General features: G+C 43.8%; 1 protein-coding gene across 4 annotated transcripts in view; it reads right to left on the reverse strand.

The window, feature by feature from the left end:
- Positions 1-18851, reverse strand: part of ARMH3 (armadillo like helical domain containing 3) — a 237969-nt gene that overhangs the window by 190202 nt on the left and 28916 nt on the right. For all 4 annotated transcript variants that reach the window (XM_053305039.1, XM_053305040.1, XM_053305041.1 and 1 more), the window contains exons 9-13: positions 8443-8499; positions 7788-7831; positions 2310-2370; positions 2088-2134; positions 1387-1462 (exon numbers count right to left, since the gene is read on the reverse strand). In XM_053305039.1, the coding sequence (XP_053161014.1) occupies positions 1387-1462; positions 2088-2134; positions 2310-2370; positions 7788-7831; positions 8443-8499 (285 nt within the window). The remainder of the gene's footprint in view (positions 1-1386; positions 1463-2087; positions 2135-2309; positions 2371-7787; positions 7832-8442; positions 8500-18851) is intronic.

Raw genomic sequence — 18851 nt, forward strand, 5'->3', positions numbered from 1 at the left:
GTGTGTTACTAGGTCGAGGGAACGTGCCCCTCCTGAATTCCTTCCCCATCACCCTGTAGATCTAGTAGAGGAGGTGGAGGCGTTGCCTTGCACAGGAACGACACTACAAGTTCCCACTGAAACACGGGCCATTTGGGTGGTGGTGTTCGTGGATGGAGTATCAAGTGGGGTGCGGGGGGGCTTCTTTCTTTGCTACAGAAGCAGAAACGATGGTGCTCGGTGGGGCTGGGAATGAGGCAGCAACCTGGCCCTTGAGTCACTCTGATGTAGGTCTCATGGCCCAAGGGCAAGAGATCTGGCGCAGCGTTCTCCTGGGGGTCTTCCCAGCACAGTGAAGGACCATCTGGGACCACTGTGGTTGGGTTTGCTCAGGAAGACTGGATCGGTTGAGGGAGGCCAGTCTGATTCTTCCCCTGAAGCAGCAGTATTTGCCAAATCCTTTGAGAGTGCTCCATAGCTAGGAAAGTGGGGAGCATAAACACAAGCAGATGTGGGGTAAAGTGGAAAGAGGGTTTGTTCTTTTGTTTTTTAAACAAGCAAACACTAAGGAGCAAGTTAAGAGGAGAAGAAGAATGAGTGGAGCTGAGTAGAGAGAATGACAAAACCAACAGAAGGAGCACCAGTGAGCTAACAGATGAGGGAGGGAGGGAGTGTTCCCAGGCTCTTAAAGGCTTCAATTATTTTGCATAGTCCTGCCTTTGAGCCACATGAAGAACATAACCCACTCTGAGATGTCCTCAGAGCCAAACAGCAGAGAACAATATTTTTATTACTGGTAGATTATATAAAGGAGACGACAGAGATGGAAATCAACATTCAAGAGACTTATTTGGGAGTAAGCCACATTGACCACAATTAAATTTACTTCTATGCAAACAGGCACAGGATAGTGCTGTTAATGTAGAAAGCAGGACAGGACAAGTTTGCCCAGTTAACAGAGAGAATTAGGCAAAGACTTTGATTCCAGGTGATTCCAGCAATCTTCCTGACTCCACAGCAAGTATTGTTGTTGTTTTTGTTCCAGACCTACCTACCTTCCCCTAGATAGATCTGTTCCTATACCACCTGACTTTGGTGGGGCGGGGGAGAAATGTTATAGAATTGTTTGGCTTGGCCCATAAACACACACACACCACAAAACGCTGCCATCTGTAAAATATATCAGATCACCCCACAAATTCAAAATAGCCTTCACTTGCTAGTTTAAAAAGCCATCACATCTGGTTTTGGAATCATTTCAATAAAAGACTAGTCAGCATTTGTCCCAGGAGCTCAGTATCTTATCAGCAATCAGATCTGCCTCCTTTGTTTTTGGAAACCAGAGAAATAGAGAAAAAGAAAAATTAACCCCTTGTCCACAGATATACAAAAATGAGTTTTACCTACCTGCGCTAATACAGTGATGAAGTTTCGATTCAAGTGAACAGCTTCATAAAGGGCCAAAAGAATAGCCTCATTGGTTCTTTAAAAAACAAATACCGGAACACACAGTTATTTGTTGCAAGAATGCCTATACTGTACTTGAAGCACTTTTTTTCATCACTTGGTAGCTTTGGACACCCGCTTTTGACAAATATTGGACACCCGTTTGACAAATTAAGGAATGAGTGTTGAGGCAGGTCATGTGAAACAATGCCTTCTAGAATAGGGTAGTCATCTTACAGCAGATGGGCTGGATGTGGCCCTGGGGCTCTCTGTGACACCTGTAGGCATCCAATATATTTTTTGGAGTTAGGCTTGAATGTGGCAAACTTTCAGATACAGTCATTAATGCTGAATGAGTTGCCTGTCCCTGCTCCAGAACAATATTGTGTGTGACAATTCCTCATTTGCTCCACTTCCATTCCATCCCCACTGCATATGAACAGAAATATAATATTTCAACAGTTCAGAGTGCAACTGCAATCTCTGCTAATTCATTCAAGTACCAGACTAAGTGCTGTCAGCTCTAGCTGCTGAGCTTGTGCCAAGCTGCTTTTGCTTTATCATTTTAAACAAAGTGTCAGTTCCAGGACAAGTCAGCAATGGATTTACATTTTATACTTCTGAATCAGAATGGCAAATTGCCATCTGCTCAGTGTACTTACTGGACTGAGATTTTCTCATCAGCATCAGCTATGAACATGCTGCCCACCTATGGAAAGAAGTAGTATTGCACAGTTTTAGGGTCTACTGATCTTCCCCCCAGCACAGCCAGCATGCAACACGCAGAGCAATGATGATGCCTCATAACATAAACTGGAAAATTCCACAAGTTTTAAGCCAGACTCATATGGCAAGCACTGAACAGCAACACACACATCTCTTACCATGTTGGTGAAAGCAGAGAAAAAGCCACTCTGGTGTTCTTCTTCCTTATCTTTGTACTGCCTGAATAAGGAGAAAAGGAACAAATTGGTAAAGCTACAGAACTATGTAAACAAAGAGGATTGTTGGACCAAAATCCTTGGCCATTGTACTTAAATAGAGAGAAAACTTCAATATTAATTAGCAGGAAACTGTAAAAACACCTAGGAAGGATCTTTAAGTGCTTATATTAATTCAAGGCACTGATCAGAGACTCAAAGGGAAGTTGCAATATAAGTTATTCCAAGAACCTGAAACTATCCTATACATTGATCTGGAAAAGCAAATGTAATCAGGTTAAACTCCTGCAAGTGAAAGCTCAGTATAACTTTCTCCTGACCAATGCGGACACAGAGGACAGCATCCAAACTAGTTAGTTTTGACTAAGCACAATTTAAATCAATGAGGTAAGTTTATCATGACTAACTTTCCCATCAGTCTGGATGATGCCCAATACCATGGTTAAGAAACAAGCATGAATGCTCTTTCTTCAAGCATGAATTTCCACCCAAGTTTTAACCAAGATTAAGTGTAGCATCATCATCCATATTAACCATGTTTTAATGCAAAAAGTCCATGTGGCTCAGGGAAAGTAGACACTATGGGGCACATTTACACATAAAACAGCAACTTTACTGGCTTGACAGTATATGTAAGTTGAATAACCAACATCTGGCAGCTTGGGAAGATTTATATATATATGTTTGTATATGTATATACACACATATGTATATGTATATGTATGTGTTTACACACACACACACACACACACACACACACACACACACACACACACAACAGGCAAAAAGCCTTTGAGGCAAAGTAAGGCTGTTTCCTCAGACATCATTAAGTGAAGCAAGTCTGTCTTTGCTTAACTTTTTTTTTTTTAAGAAGCCAATACAGGGTGACAAAAGGAGTGCCTCCATGAGAGTGCTGGTTATGCTCATTGCATACAGTCTCCTAGAGCACTTACTCTAGAGCAACTTCTTAGACAAGGTGCTGCCACCCTAAAGCAACTGCTTTGGATATTCTGTGCCTATTGGGAGGGATCAAGAAGCCAAATATCCCTCACAGGTCAAAATCAGACAGAAAGCAACCCCCAGTGAATAAGGTGCATTAACCCAGCCATAATGCACTATATACTAAAAAGATGGTGTACCATAATACTGTGTTTCCCACCTGAAGCACACACAGCACACCAGCTGGGAAAGCCTGCCATAGTAAACAGTCTGACTATATATGGATTTTTACTTTCTATATAAGTAACAGTTTGCCTCTTAAGTAGGAATAGAAGCAGTGCTGGCTCGAGCTCTAGTGCCACCCAAGGCAACGCTGGCCAAGCTCCCTGATGCCTGCACCAGTGTCAGGGGGTTGGGCCAACCCCACCTCCCTCCTGTGCACGTGCCGCTCTTCCCCATCTCCCAAGCTGGCTTTCTTTAATTCAGAGCAGCCAGGGTTTTATAAACCTTGAGTCAGCAAGCTGCAGCAAGGGAGATACTTCTACTATCAAGTGGCAGCTTGACTTCATTGTTGGATGGCTCTCTCTCTTGTCTCCTCTTCCTCACCCCACCAGCCTGTTGGTGGAAGATGTGTTACTGTTGAATCCAAGGTCAAAAGGAGGGGGGGGGATCAAGGAACCAAAGGATACTGGGTCAAGGGCTCCAACCATGGGTTTTAGGGGAAAAGGAAACAAAGTCCAGGTATTCCTAGACATAGGTTTAAGATCTTTCCAGGGAATTCTGACTATAACCAGGATCTTTTATCTGAGGCAGAGAAGTAAAACCAGAAACCTTTCCTCAACTAGTACAGATGATAATGTTGTTTTGCGCCAATGCATTTTTAAAATCTCGGCAAAACTGAAGCTTGATCACTGGCAATTGTGGTCACAGAGATCATACAGAAGCTGTAAAACCAATGTTCCTTCTAATTTTTTTCATCTGTGCACAGAATACATTTTGTTCTGGGCAGCAGTTACAATGCGTATGTGCATTCTGAATGGGGCCTTGACAATTTATCGAGGCCTGTGCTACACTGAACTAAGGTAAGTTTTTTGCCAAGGTATCCAGCAGCACTGCTTCGGGAGCAGAAAATTTTGTTCCATGTAAGGGAATAGAAGGCTTAAGGGAAAATTCATTGCAAATGCTAAACTGGGAATAGAGCAAAATAAGAATTTATGGTAGAAAAGAGGAAACCCCAAAGGAATTGGCATCTGCTTGAGTAAAATAAAACAGAGGAGTAAGAGCAATGCTTCTGAAATATATTCAAGGCTTTAAAACATGTATTTGCTGTATGCTTGAGTCAGAAGAATTGTATGCTTGAGTGAAAAGCTATGGCGTGCCTAGGAAGAGAGTTTCATACGGGGAAACTAGATAGGGAACTGGACAAGTTTGGTGGGCCAGATATACGTCAAGCAGACAAGACAACAAGCTGTGAGGGTCATGAAAACATCTGCTTGGACATTTGGATGGGGTGGGGGAATGATTTAACTTGGGACAAATCAGAAAGACCACTTCACATAGTCTGACCAATCTAAGCTATAAAAATAGTGAGGTTTTTAGATGCCTCAGTTAGAAGGGCATTTCACCTGGTAGAATCACCTGCTGCTCAAGAAGCAAAAAACATGCAACTTTCAGACAAGCAAGGACACTGACTTTCGTGTGTGTGTGTGTGTGTGTGTGTGTGTGTGTGTGAGAGAGAGAGAGAGAAAGAACACGCACGCGAACTTGGTAACTACTTGAATTGTGTTAATAGCAACTGGGACTGTGCTACTGTTTGGTGGTTGATTTATGTACATTCAAGGGGGGGGAAGGAAAGCTCTGTGTCATTGTACTTCATGAGACTCATGTTGAAGCTATTGTAAGCAAATAAACTGTGCCTTATTCAGTACACTGCTTGTGGTTTCATTCCTCCATCTCCATTAAAAGATTCTGGTTGCACACAGAATTCCCTAAAAATGGACTTGAAACCTGCATTTTGGAATCCCTGGGTGTATTTCCTGAGCTTTCCTCTCCTCAATACCCACTGTTTGAGCCCATGGGCTCAGTATCCTTTGGTTCCTTCAGCTCCACTTCATCAACATTGGATTCAACAATAGCATACAGGGGGAAGCAAGCAAGCCATTCAGCTACTAAAGTGGCAGCAACAGAAGCCAAGCTGCCACTCCATGCTAAAAGTGTCTCCCTCTTGGCAACCACTGATGCATAGTAACTTAAAACCCCATCCCCCAGCATTCCCAGAAGGTAAGGCAACTGAGAGATGGGGAAGTATGCATGGAAGAGGTAGCTGGGGCTGGCCTTGCACCGACACTGGCATCAGTATCAAAGGGCTGGGTCAGCTCCATTTCCTGCACTTACCACCCTTCCTCTTCTCCCAGCTGCTTTACCTTCTGGGCTCTCCAGAGTTTTAAAGTGCCCAGAAAGTAAGGCATCTGGAGATGTGAAAGAATGGCTAGGCAAGGGAAGTAGGGCTGGTCCTAGCATCAGAGGGATGTGCTAGGCCAGTAGGTGAGGGGAACTGAAAGCGAGCGTGGCACAATGCCAAAAAGTGACAGCAACAGGTAAATGAGCTGATATCTGTGGGCGATGAAGAGTGGGGCAGAATGCCCACACCCATCACCCCAGGTTGTAGGTGACACCTGAGGTCGTTCATGGGCGAGCCACCCCTGAATAGATTAGTGGTCTTGCTTCACTCCATCTAAAGTGCCAGCAGAACAAATAAAACCAGATGAAACAATGCATGAACCTAATCAGATCCTACAGAGCAAAGCAAAAATAATTAGTGTTAAGAGTCAATTTGCTCCAGAGAAAAATTCCTCTTCAGCTCCAAGTATTATATGAATACCCTCCCTCTAATCAGTCGGATTCCTTTGTATGAGCAAAACCCTTCCATAGAATCTTCTTTTGGAAAATATTATTGGAACCATAACTTTACTGGCAGCCTCTGAGGACAAAGATAACCAAGGAGGAAGAAACAACTGAGGCACCAACTCTTTGTAAACTCCATCTTGAAACAGGAGCAATAATTTGGTCCCAGTAGCAGCTCAAAATTATTTCTAGCCTGATTTTTTTTTTTAAACTTAAGTCATGGTAACAAAGATAAATTCAACTTGTGTGATCAAATTTACTAAACTCTTAAGTCTAAGATTGTTGTTATGTCACCATCACTAACCTGATACTATATTCACTGAACCTACTTTAAATCTTATTGTCTGGGACTAATGATGTATTCAAACTGAATATGATACAGGGAGTAGCATGCTTATGACACAGAAAATGTTTATTGTTAGGATATTTACAAAAGCAATGTTACTGGACAAGAAATATCTGATCTGATTAAGCTGCTATTCTGGCTAACCTTTTTCAATATGCAGAGGCATCCAGTGGTGTGTGGTTTGATTTTTAAAGGGGGAGAAGCGGCATTTGTTGTCAACAAGAGGGCAAATATTCTCTCCCCTCAGCAAATTAGGCACTCTAACTTCATGTAAGGAAGTGACTTGTACATATCACATCAGGTCAATTATCAGTCTACTACACAAAATAATATCCAGGATTTATCTCTGTCTGCCAGAGACACACACACACACACACACGCACACCACTCTTTCCCAGCCTGTTATCCAAGAGCCTTCAATTGGAAAAGACAAAGAAGGAATCTAGGACCTTCTACATGTTAACCATTTGCATAAGTAACAGCTCCTTCCTATCAAATGTTAGTAGAGCCTTTTACAATTCATTTATCTTACCCCGGCATCATCTGTCCTTCTCCCTGACACTTCAATCTAATAAAAATTCATTTGAATTATCAAGTGCCTTCCTTTCTACACTGGGCTAGTTGTTCAAACATAATCATGAAAATGCAGAAGAAACCAGAGAGTTCTAGTACTGAAACCTATAGAAAGCTGTAGAATGGAGACTAATCTATGACTACCCCACAAAGTTTCCCTCACACCCTTCTTCTCTACTAGGAAGTCTTGTACTTTCCTTCAAGCAGTTGTTCCCACAGCAGCGTTGGTAACTTCTCACTGAGAAGGTTGATTCTTTGAGCAGTTTATACATGGTTAGATATTTTTGTTTATTTCAGAACTGTTTTATCCAAAAACTGGTTATCAGAAGCAATAACCAGTGACTGACTTAGACTTTTGTCATTGGGGAACAGATAATGTTACAGGCAGATCACAGAAAGGAACAGCCAATGGCTTATAAGAACGAAGAAAATAAATACAATCCTGCTAGTTCCCATGTGAAACCAACCCTCTAGCAAATCTGCTCTGCAAGGCCTAGCACCAATTTGAAGAGAGGAATTGCAGCAGAAATACAATACTTTAAAAACTTGAATTTTCACCTCCCACTAGTCTGCTTAAGCAAGGGGCTGACGGGCACATTCTATCAAAGGGAGACAGCAACAGTTCATGCAGCCATAAAGGCAGACATGCCTTGACTTACCGATTGTACTCCGATAATGCCTGAGCAACTACAAGACCCATCCCCTGCAAGAACAGAGCAAGATGTTAAGTTTTAACCTCTTCAGACCAAAACTATAAGGTATACGAAACAGAGCAAAGGCAGCCTATCCCCCAAACCTCCCTCTCCAAGGTACCCAAAAGTAAATGCCCATAACATGGGAGAACTTGGTGACAGGGTAGTATTCTTGCAGGATTCTGACCCCACATTCATCTCCCCTTCTTAGCAGTCTACTGGGGCACAGCTTTGGCCTCTTTCAGGCTTGAAATGGCCCTTCTCAAAGACCAGCAAGTCAAAGGAAACTCAGAGGCTTCACTTTACAGTTCACAATTGCCATTATCCATCCCTTCTCTCCCCAGTTACGTTTTTCATTCCTGGTAACGTATACCATACCTGCGAACATGTCCCTATTTTCCCATTCACCTGAATGGGGAAATAGGGACATGTTGGCAGGATGATATACCATGCCCATTTCTGGTCTGCTTCAACCATGGACATGCAAGCCAAAGTTTCTGAGTATTTTGGGTGGTTTTGTTGTTTAAACTAAAAATTATATAGTTCTTTGCTGCATTCCTAGTGCTCTGGGATAGCTTGCTATACTCACAGGTTAACACCACTTACGATCTCTCATACTCACATTGAGTGTAGCCTCATCATCTATGATAGACAGTTTCACTATATAAGGATTCACAGACTGCCATAAGAAGAAGAAAAGTCATGGGTTAGTCTGGTAATTCAGTGAAGCCAATGCAGTTTCATACAAAGTTTTGCCTTCCTTGTCACTCCAGCCTGCACACATGTGCCCCTCAATTAAAACCATGGGACTATGGAGCCACTCCTTCTCCCAGAGCACCAATCTCACACAGTAATAAGAGTCTCCTCTCCAAAGGACTACAAGCCACTGCCAGCTTAGTTAAACCACCACTATTATTTCAATAGCTGAGGACACACAGGCTGCATGATGGATTCAAAACCTGGAGCATAGGAAAATAGAAAGCTGTCTTATACTAAGCCAGATCATTGGTCTAACTAGCTCAGTATTGTCCATACTATATGGCAGGGGCTCTCCAAGGTTTCAGGCACAAATAGTTCTACCTGGAGATGTCAGGGATTGAACCCCAGACCGTCTACATGCAAAGCAGATGCTACACCACTGAGCTATGATCCCATCCCCACTTGAAGACCCATCAGTATAGCTACTGTCTATAATCCTGGTTGAGCAGTTTCCCACATGAAAAGTATGCTACCCCTTCCTCCTCTACACATTTGCCATGTGACACTATCAGTGCAGACTGCCCAGTCCATGATGGTCTTGTGCTAGTTCCTGTGAGAGTTATGGATCAATGCAAAGTGAAGCATCCAGCATATGTGAACCATAGGAACTGTAGTTTCATTAACTAAAACATGCCCAGAGCTTTGTTTTAGCTCAAGGATGATTACCAATGCCTGCTCGAGTAGAAAGTGGTCTCTCAAGCAGGTTGGTCTCTGGGTCATCTCAGAGAGACCATATTACTCCTTTACTAAAAGAGCTAAACTGATTCCCAGTAAGTTCTAGGCAAAATAGAAGCCCAGCAGAGGAGAGGAAGAGCCCATCTGCTTCCCCCTCCAGTGCTGCTTGGGGTGGGAGACTGAATGTGTGCTGTTGGCTCCTTCTGCTTCTACTTCCCCTGTGAGACTGCGTCCTGCTGCCTCTGGGTAACATCTGTGGGAAGTGTGTGCAAAATTGGGGCCAGGGGTGGGTGAATCAGCAATTCCTAGGGTCATCTGCCCAGCTCTGGGCCTTTATAGAAATGCTGCCTGTCACCCCTTTGGGGGAGCCACTTCAGGGGATAACGGGGGCATGGGCCAGGCTGTTTGGCTCAGTATCCCTCGTGGTGTGTGAAGGTGGGTGGCTATTTTAATTCAGCTTCTATTTGCAGTCCTGGGTGAGTTGAGTCTTAATGTGTCTGGGTCTGTCTGGATATGGGAAGACAGGATGTATCCAGTGATTATGAGGCAGCTATTCCAGTGGGGGTGAGGAATAGAAGTAACGTTGACAGGTCAGTAGACCATTGCAGGGGAACGGAAATCAGAAACTTAATTGCTGTTTCCCCTTCTGGCTGTCCTGCCATCTATTTGTCCTTGGAAAGCAATGCTAACCACCCACAGAGTCTCATCTTGCTCTTTTGTAATGCCAGGTCATGGATGATAAACCTGAAATCATCCATGATCTGATTCTGGATGAAGGGGATGATCTGGTATGTATTACAGAGACTTGGTTGGGGGAGGCTGGTGGCCCGGTCTGGTCCCAGCTTCTTCCTCCAGGGTAAGTTGAGGAGCAGGGGAGGGGACATAGGTGGGGAAGTGGAGTAGCTGTGGTCTATAAGAACAATATCTCCCTTGCCAGGATCCCTGTCAAAGTGTCTGACTAAGTTTGGGGGCCAGGGACAGACTGGGACTTCTGTTGGTGTACTGATCTCTCCGCTGCCCAACGGAGTCGCTAAATGAGCTGATGGACTTGGTCTCAGGCTTGGCGCTGGAGTCTCCCAGGCTTATAGTGCTGAGGGACTTCAATATTCATTTTGGGACCAATTTGTCTGGGGTGGCTCAGGTGTTCATAGCAGCCATGACAACAATGGGCCTATCCCAAGTTGTCTCGGGACCAATACATGTTGCTGGTCACACGTTTAATCTGGTCTTTCACTCTGAACAGGGTGGTGTTCCATGGGTGGGGACTCCTGTGATTTCCCCATAGTCATGGACGGACCACCATCTGGTTAAGGTTGGACTCACGACCACATCCCACCTCCGCAGGGGCGGGAGGCCCATTAGGATGGTCCACCCGAGAAGGTTATTGGATCCAATAGGCTTCCAAGAAGCCGTGGAGGGATTTAGTGTTGGCTCTGCTGGTGATCCTGTAAACACTCTGGTGAAGAATTGGAATAATCAGCTCACCAGGGCAGTGGACATGATAGCTTCTAAGCATCCTCTCCAACTTGCTTCTAAATTGGCCCCTTAGTATACAGAAGAACTAAGGGGGCTGAAACGGCAAGGTAGATTACTAGAGCGCAAGTGGAGAAAGACTCGACCCAAATCCGACAGCTTACTACATAGAGCAAATTTGAAGATCTATGCTCAGGTGATACGTGTGACAAAGAAGCAATTTTTTTCCTCCCGTATCGCGTCTGCAAGTTCACATCCAGCTGAGTTGTTCAGGGTTGTGAAAGGGCTAATGTGTGCCCCTTCCCCCTTGAATCAGTACTTGGAACCAACAATTACTCGCTGTGACGTTTTTAATGAATTTTTCGTGGACAAAATCTCTCATATTTGGGCTGACTTAGATTCAACCTCCACAATTGTTACAGAATCTGATGCTGAGGTGTCCAACAGCTCCTCTTATGTGATGACCGTGGATCAGTTTCAGTTTGGGACTCCTGAGGATGTAGACAAGTGGCTCAGAATGGTGCGGCCTACCACCTGTCCTTTTGATCCTTGCCCAACATGGCTTATACTATCTGGCAGGGAGGCTGTTGCAGAGGGCCTGGTAGAGATTATAAATGCTTATCTGCGGGAGGACAGGATGTGTCGTTGTCTTAAGGCGGCAATCATTAGACTGCTTCTGAAGAAGCCTGTCTTGGATCCCTCAGAGTTAAGCAACTACAGGCCTGTCTCCAAACTTCCATGCCCGGGCGAGATGATTGAGAAGGTAGTGGCCGTCAAGGTCCAGGCAGTCTTGGAGGAAACTGATTATCTAGACCCATTACAAATTGGCTTTCGGGTGGGCTATGGGGTAGAGACTGCCTTGGTCGGCCTGATGGATGATCTCCAATTGGGAATTGACAGAGGAAGTGTGACTCTGTTGGTCCTTTTGGATCTCTCAGCAGCTTTCGATACTATTGACCATAGTATCCTTCTGGAACGTCTGAAGGGATTGGGGGTGGGAGGCACTGCTTTGAAGTGGTTCCGCTCCTACCTCTCGGATAGATTCCAGATGGTGTCCCTTGGAGACTGCTGTTTTTCCATATCTGAACTTTCCTATGGTGTCCTTCAGGGCTCCATATTGTCTCTGATGTTGTTTAACATCTACATTAAGCCACTGGGAGAGATCATCAGGAGATTTGGAGCAGGGTGCTATCAATATGCTGATGATACCTAAATCTATTTCTCCATGTCATCATCAGAAGAAGAAGGCATAATCTCCCTAAACGCCTGCCTGGAGGCAGTAATGGCCTGGATGAGGGATAACAAACTGAGGCTGAATCCAGATAAGACAGAGGTACTTATTGTGTGGGGTTAAAACTACTGGTAAAAGCCAATACAAATTTAAAATGCAAAATAAAGGAAAGGGGGAAAAGAAATGGGGAGATAATTTTGATCTGCCGGTTCTGGAGGGGGTCACGCTCCTCCAGAAGTAACAGGTATGCAGTGTGGGGGTGCTTCTGGATCCAAACCTCTCCCTGGTGTCCCAGGTTGAGGTGGTGGCCAGAGGTGCTTTTTATCAGCTTCAGCTGATATGCTAGCTGCATCTGTTTCTTGAGATGAACAATCTCAAAACGGTGGTACATATGCTGGTAACCTCTAGGCTTGATTACCGTAATGCGCTCTATGTGGGGCTGCCTTTGTACACAGTCCAGAAACTACAGTTGGTTCAAAATGCAACAGCCAGGTTGGTCTCTAGAGAGATCATCTGGAGAGGTTCGTCTGCGGGTGCCGCCAACTTGTTTGGCCGCTAATCGGGAACGGACCTTCTTCGTTGCTGCCCGTTCTTTGGAATTTGCTCCCTGTTGAAATAAGAGTCTCCCCATCTCTGGCAACCTTTAAAAAGGCACTGAAGACACATTTATTCATCTAGGCTTTTAATTATATTTATGTTTTTAAAGTTTTAATGTTGGTTTTAAATGATTTTAATGTTAATGATTTAATGTTTAAATGATTTTAATTGATTGATTTCATTTTTATTTTGTTAATTAATTTTAATTGTTCTTGTTTTGATGTGAACCGCCCTGAGCCATTTTTTGAAGGGCGGTATATAAATCAAATAAATAAAAATAATAAATAAAATAAAATACAAGGTGCTGTTATTACCTATAAAGCCCTAAACAGCTTAGGCCCTGGGTATTTAAGAGAACGTCATCTTCACCAGAGCCCCATCACCTATTGAGATCATGTGGAGGGGTTCGTCTGCAGTTGCCACTGGTTCGCCTGGTGGCTATACAGGGACAGGCCTTCTCTTTTGCTGCCCTGAGACTCTGGAATGAGTTCCCTGGTGAAATAAGAGCTTCCCCATCTCTGACAACTTTTTAAAAGTCTCTAAAGACACATTTATTCACCCAAGCTTTTTAATTAGACTGTGGTTTTAAATTGTTTTAACCTTTTCATTTTTAGTTTGTTTTATGTTTTTGTAAACCACCCAGAGACGCATTCAAAAGGTCATATTAGAACTGACGTATAAAGCAAACTGAATTGGAATTTACTGTCAAATCCAGATTCCAATAAAAAGCCTAAATGGAGTCAAATACTAGGGAAGAAATAATATATTGTAACAAACACAGAGAAACCTGTGTGATGTTAGGGAGAGAAATTCATCATGCCATGAACTTTCAGAGGCTACATTATCAGATGCAAGAACAGACAAGGTTAGCCAAATTCTAGACAGGTAGATGGTTAAAACAAGAGCAAAATGGAAATGGAAGCTAGAACATTCAGAAGCAAGATATCACAGAGCAAGATGAAATGCTGGAGGATTCAAGGAGATAAAAGAGTTAGGGGGGATAAGAAGTGGAGATCGACAGAACACAGACAGGCTGAGAGAATGCTACAGAGCAGGTGCTCTCATTACACACCGATTCTGTCCTAATTCCTACTTTTCTTTCCTGTTTTTAATCGATTCCATGGATGATCAAGCATGATGAAAAAGAAGCAACTACCAGTACACATTATTAATCAAGTCTTGAATTCAATCAGGATAACAGCACAGCACTTAACAGACTGGGTTCAGGTATCCTTTCTCCATCAAGCACAGACAAATCACATTCAACAATTTATTACATCATGCAGAAAAACTCCACAGTTTGCAAGAATGAAACTGACTTTTGACTGGTAAGTACTTCCTAATGTTATGTCCTTATACACCTTGAAGGGAGAGAAGAGCTGGTCTTGTGGTAGCAAGCATGACTTGTCCCCATAGCTAAGCAGAGTCTGCCCTGGTTGCATATGAATGGGAGACTTGATGTGTGAGGACTGCAAGATCTTCCTCTCAGGGCATGAAGCTGCTCTGGGAAGAGCAGAAGGTTTCAAGTTCCCTCCCTGACTTCTCCAAGATAGGGCTGAGAGAGAGTCCTGCCTGCAACCTTGGAGAAGCTGTTGCCAGTCTGTGAAGACAATACTGAACTAGATAGACCAATGGTCTGACTCAGTATATGGCAGTTTCCTATGTTCCTAAGGTTTGAACACAAATGTAAACAAATACCACAGACAATCAAGACCACTGCATGAGTCAAGGCAACCAGAGATCGGCTAAGAGCAATTTTTTTAAGATAGCTGAGAAAAGGTAGTTACTGCTGATTATTGATCAGTAAAATCTTAAATTCAGATTATTTTCAAGTTTTAAATGTTGCATGGAAAGAATCTCCCTCTGACTTGGCAAAGGGTAAAATATGATTTTAAAGTGTGGCTAAAAAGGGATTGATGTCTTGTTGCCATGAAACACCATGAAAGCTGAAAATCCCACATTGCTATAATACACCCAGCTCTGTGCCACTGTAAGAAAATGGGACATTCTTCCCTGGCTTGAACTCCTGGCCAGAAACAAAGGCTCAAAGCTAGCAGAAAGTATTATTCCTATATCCCAAGCACTGTCATCGCTCTCTGCAACAGGAGTTCAATAGATTAACTATATGCAGCTGAATAGCTCCTTTCACCTACCGTGTTTCCCCGAAAATAAGACAGTGTCTTATATTAATTTTAGCCCCCAAAAATGCACTAGGGCAATTAGCGGTACATCAGAAATTACTGCTAGGTCTTACTTTCGGGGAAACAGGGTATTTGATACATAATGATTTCCAAAACCCTTCTTCCAGTGGGAGAGATGAATCTGCAGAACAACGTTTTCCCCCTGGCCACCACACTATCAGACCTCTTCTTTCACCCTTCACATCAAATTACAGAGTCCCTTTTCTTTACAGCTGCCGCATATACTGGAGGCCTCTAACCTTTATACAGAATTACTTTGATTAGATGAGGGGATAGCTTTGGTCAACAGAGCTTTGTTTCGTACAATGGACTAATTTTAGCCCCTCAAAGAATTTCCCATTCCTGCTTTAGGGTGTAAAACTCTGCCGCAACAATCAGATTTCATCACCACTGAGCTATCTAATAAGACAAGACTGCAAACCTCGACCTCCAGCTGTTCTTGGATACAACTCCCATCAGCCCTGACTACTGGCCACTGTGGCTGAGGATCACAGGAATTGTAGTGCCAAAGTAGTGGAGTCCTGCAATAACATCAAGACCTAACACCCTTCCACAACAGCAGACATGCGTCATTCAGAGCTCAGCTCTGCTTATGACCAAACTCAGCTATTCCTTTGATTTTGCCACTAGTGAATTTCAACTGTCCTTCAATGGGGCATTTACAATATTCAATAGGTCCTTCCTTGTACAATTCTCTGCACTATATCACAGTCTCACCCTTAACTTCAGAATTTCTTCTGAGAAAGAAAGACTGCTACAAGGGATCAAAATGGTAAAACATTTATACTTACAGGACACAAGTTTACACATTGTCAAACTTCTACTCAGTTACACGATATATATATTTTGTTGCATCTTGAAGATTCCAAAACACAACAAAAGTGTTCGGTGACACAGGGAAGAGAGCTGGTCTTCTGGTAGAAAGCATGACTTGTCCCCTTATTTATTTACTACATTTTTATACCGCCAAAGCGATTTAAAATATTAAAAGAAGCAAATAACAGATTAATAAAACGTTGTCTCAGGCTGTTGGTCTTTTCAGGAGCTGAGGACAAGAGCTCCCTGGTTTGAGTGCCTTTCTTGCCTTCCTCTCAGGGTACACTGGTCTGACCCTTAGCTAAGCAGGGTCTGCCCTGGTTGCATATGAATGGGAGACTTGATGTGTGAGCACTGCAAGATATTCCTCTCAGGGGCTGGAGCCACTCTGAGAAGAGCAGAAGGTTCCAAGTTCCCTCCCTGGCTTCTCCAAGATAGGGCTGAGAGAGATTCCTGCCTGCAGCCTTGGAGAAGCCGCTGCCAGTCTTTGTAGAGACTATACTGAGCTAGATGGACCAATGGTCTGACTCAATATATGGCAGCTTCCTATGTTCCTATGACAATTTATACACATTACATATGAGTTTACTGAGTGAGCACGCTTTGTTCTGGTTTAATGAAGCAAGTTCATTTCTATTCCCTCCCCTCATACACATCAATCAACTGTCTTCTGATTATTGGAGTGGGGCATGAAAAGAGGAGCACTGGGGACAATTAAATGAAAAACTGTCAGCTAAGTAAAGGTTTCACATGATAATTATAGAATATCCCATCCAGCTTCCCCTGTAATTTCCAAGAATTAAGTAGAAACATTATCAGCTTTCCCTCTGCTATAATCACTGCTAAGAACTTATTTTTTAAAAAATCAAACCATTTCTGAGTTATGTGGAAGCCTGAGGATTCTGACAAAAGCTATAGTCTGCAATTTACTCCAATTCTGAATACACCAAACCTTGGTTAAGGAACTTAACATGGTTGTGCCTAGTGTCTAAACAGACAGGCTATGGTTTATTAATGGCCCAAACAAATCAGAATTGGAAACCATGGTTTTCTTCGCAGGTTTACAATCAGGTTTGGATTAATGCTAGAATGAAACTGACAAGCCACAGTTATGGCAATTGTTCTGCCTGGACACTGGAATGCTGAGCATATAGAAAATAAAAGTAGAAAAGCAATTCTAAACCCTGATTTGCCTATATGTTTTCAGAAGCTCAAACCACGTGGGTTGTAAACTACAGGTAGCACAAACCATGGTTTGGCATGATATCTGAACTGAGCCATTGCATAAATATTACTCCAGCTGTTTGAATAGACTTAGACAACAATACAAAGGGAAAAGAAAAATCTCATTTGTGTCTCAAAAGTAATGCATTCATTTTAATGCTACTATATTGTATATTCATTTTCATGCTATCATATTGCTTTTTTCCTTTTAAAACATATAGTTATATAGGTTTAAACGCATTTTGCCTTGCGATAAAAGGGACAGCACCCACCTCTTAAAGTTCCTAAATTGTTCAGTTTCATGCTTCAGGAAGGAACACTGGTTCTTACCGTGAAGGGTCCTTTTTGCCTAGGACTGGAGATCATCAGTATGGGATGATGCACTGAGCATGCTCAAGACAGGCTAGAAATCAATTAAGTGCACTTCCCCTCACCGTCGGGCGCCAACCCCAGTTCTGGGTACTGATGTGAAAGGTGAGATTGACTCATGAGAGGCTCTGTTGTGAAAAGGAGAACTTGAGGCAAAAAAAGGAAAAACCTTAGAGAAGAGGAATAAGGAAGGTCAGGAAGAAAAAGAGGTAAAGGCAGCTATAAACCCTGGTGTCTGCCTCCACCCAAAAACGACCTGACTCCCCAACTATATACACCGTGGCAAGACAACTGAAGAAGAGCGAGAACAGGAAGGGACATCCAGGGAGGGCCTGATGATCTCCAGTCCTAGGGGGAAAGGACCCTTCATGGTAAGAACCAATGTTCCTTTTTCCCCTGGCTGGAGATCATCAGTATGTGACATGCTCAAGCAGTAACCATTCGGTGGGGTGGGGGGGGGATGTCACAACACCTGTAGCAGAACCCTACGACCAAAGGTTGCCTGAGCTGCAGAGAAAGATGAAACTTTATAGTGGCTGATGAAGGGAGTAGGAGAACTCCATGTGGCCCCTTTGCAAATCTCTGCCAAAGGAAGCTGAGTAGCGAAGGCAGCCAAAGTAGCAGCGCTGCGCGTTGAGTGAGCCAAGATCCCCGTCGGGGTGGGTGGGTGAGGCCCTGAGATTCACAGGACACACGAATACAAGCCCGAATACAAGCCGTTAAGGATGATTTGGAAGCCTTCTGGCCCAGCTTATGAGGAGAGAAGGAAATTAATAGGGCATCCGACCTATGACAATCTCTGGTGCGTCTAACATAAAATTGTAAGGTGCAGAGGACATCCAATTTGTGCCAAACGAGTTGGCGCGAATGGCTGGGGTTCTGACAGAAGGTGGGTAAAACAATGTCCTGGGAGCGGTGAAATACGGAATTGACCTTGGGCAAGAAAGTCAGGTCCAAGAAGAGGATTACCTCCTCGAGTTGAAAAATACAGAAATCCTTGTGGGCTGAAAGGGCCCCTAACTCCAATACCCTCAGCGCAGACGTTATTGCAACCAAGAACAGAGTTTTGTAAGACAAAAATTTAGCGGAACAGAGTGCAGAGGCTTGAAGGGAGGTCCCGTGAGCGCGTTGAGCACTTGACAGATTCTACATAGGGAAGCGTGCCACAGGACGGGGAGCCAAGTTGGATGCTCCCCTAAAGAAGTGAGTGATATGGAGTGGAGAGATGGGGTGCCTGGGTCCAATATGTCCAGAACCAAGGCCAGTGCAGAAACTTGTCTTCTCAACGTTGCCGGCTTCAGATGAAGGTCCAGGTCAGACTGCAGAAAACCGAGGACTTCTGGGACACCGACCATCAGGGGAAGGATGCCCTTCCCAAGAGCCCAGTGGGAGAAGGCCACCCATGAAGCCTGATAGATTCATTGTGTGGATGGGTGGCGTGATGCCAAAATGGTTTCGAGGACTTGTAGTGAGTATCCCTCATTGCTCAGCCTGTAGCGTTCAACCTCCACGCGCAGAGATACAGCCAAGCCGGGTCCGGATGTGCTATGGGGCCCTGAAGCAGAAGGTCTGACCGGAGCAGTAGATGCCATGGAGGCGAAACTGACAGGTTCACCAGATCAGCAAACCACGCTCTCCAAGGTCAATGAGGTGCGATCAGGATTACTTCTGCCTGTTCCATGTGAA

This window comes from Hemicordylus capensis, chromosome 3 (assembly GCF_027244095.1).
Source record: "Hemicordylus capensis ecotype Gifberg chromosome 3, rHemCap1.1.pri, whole genome shotgun sequence".
Classification (NCBI taxonomy): Eukaryota; Metazoa; Chordata; class Lepidosauria; order Squamata; family Cordylidae; genus Hemicordylus; species Hemicordylus capensis.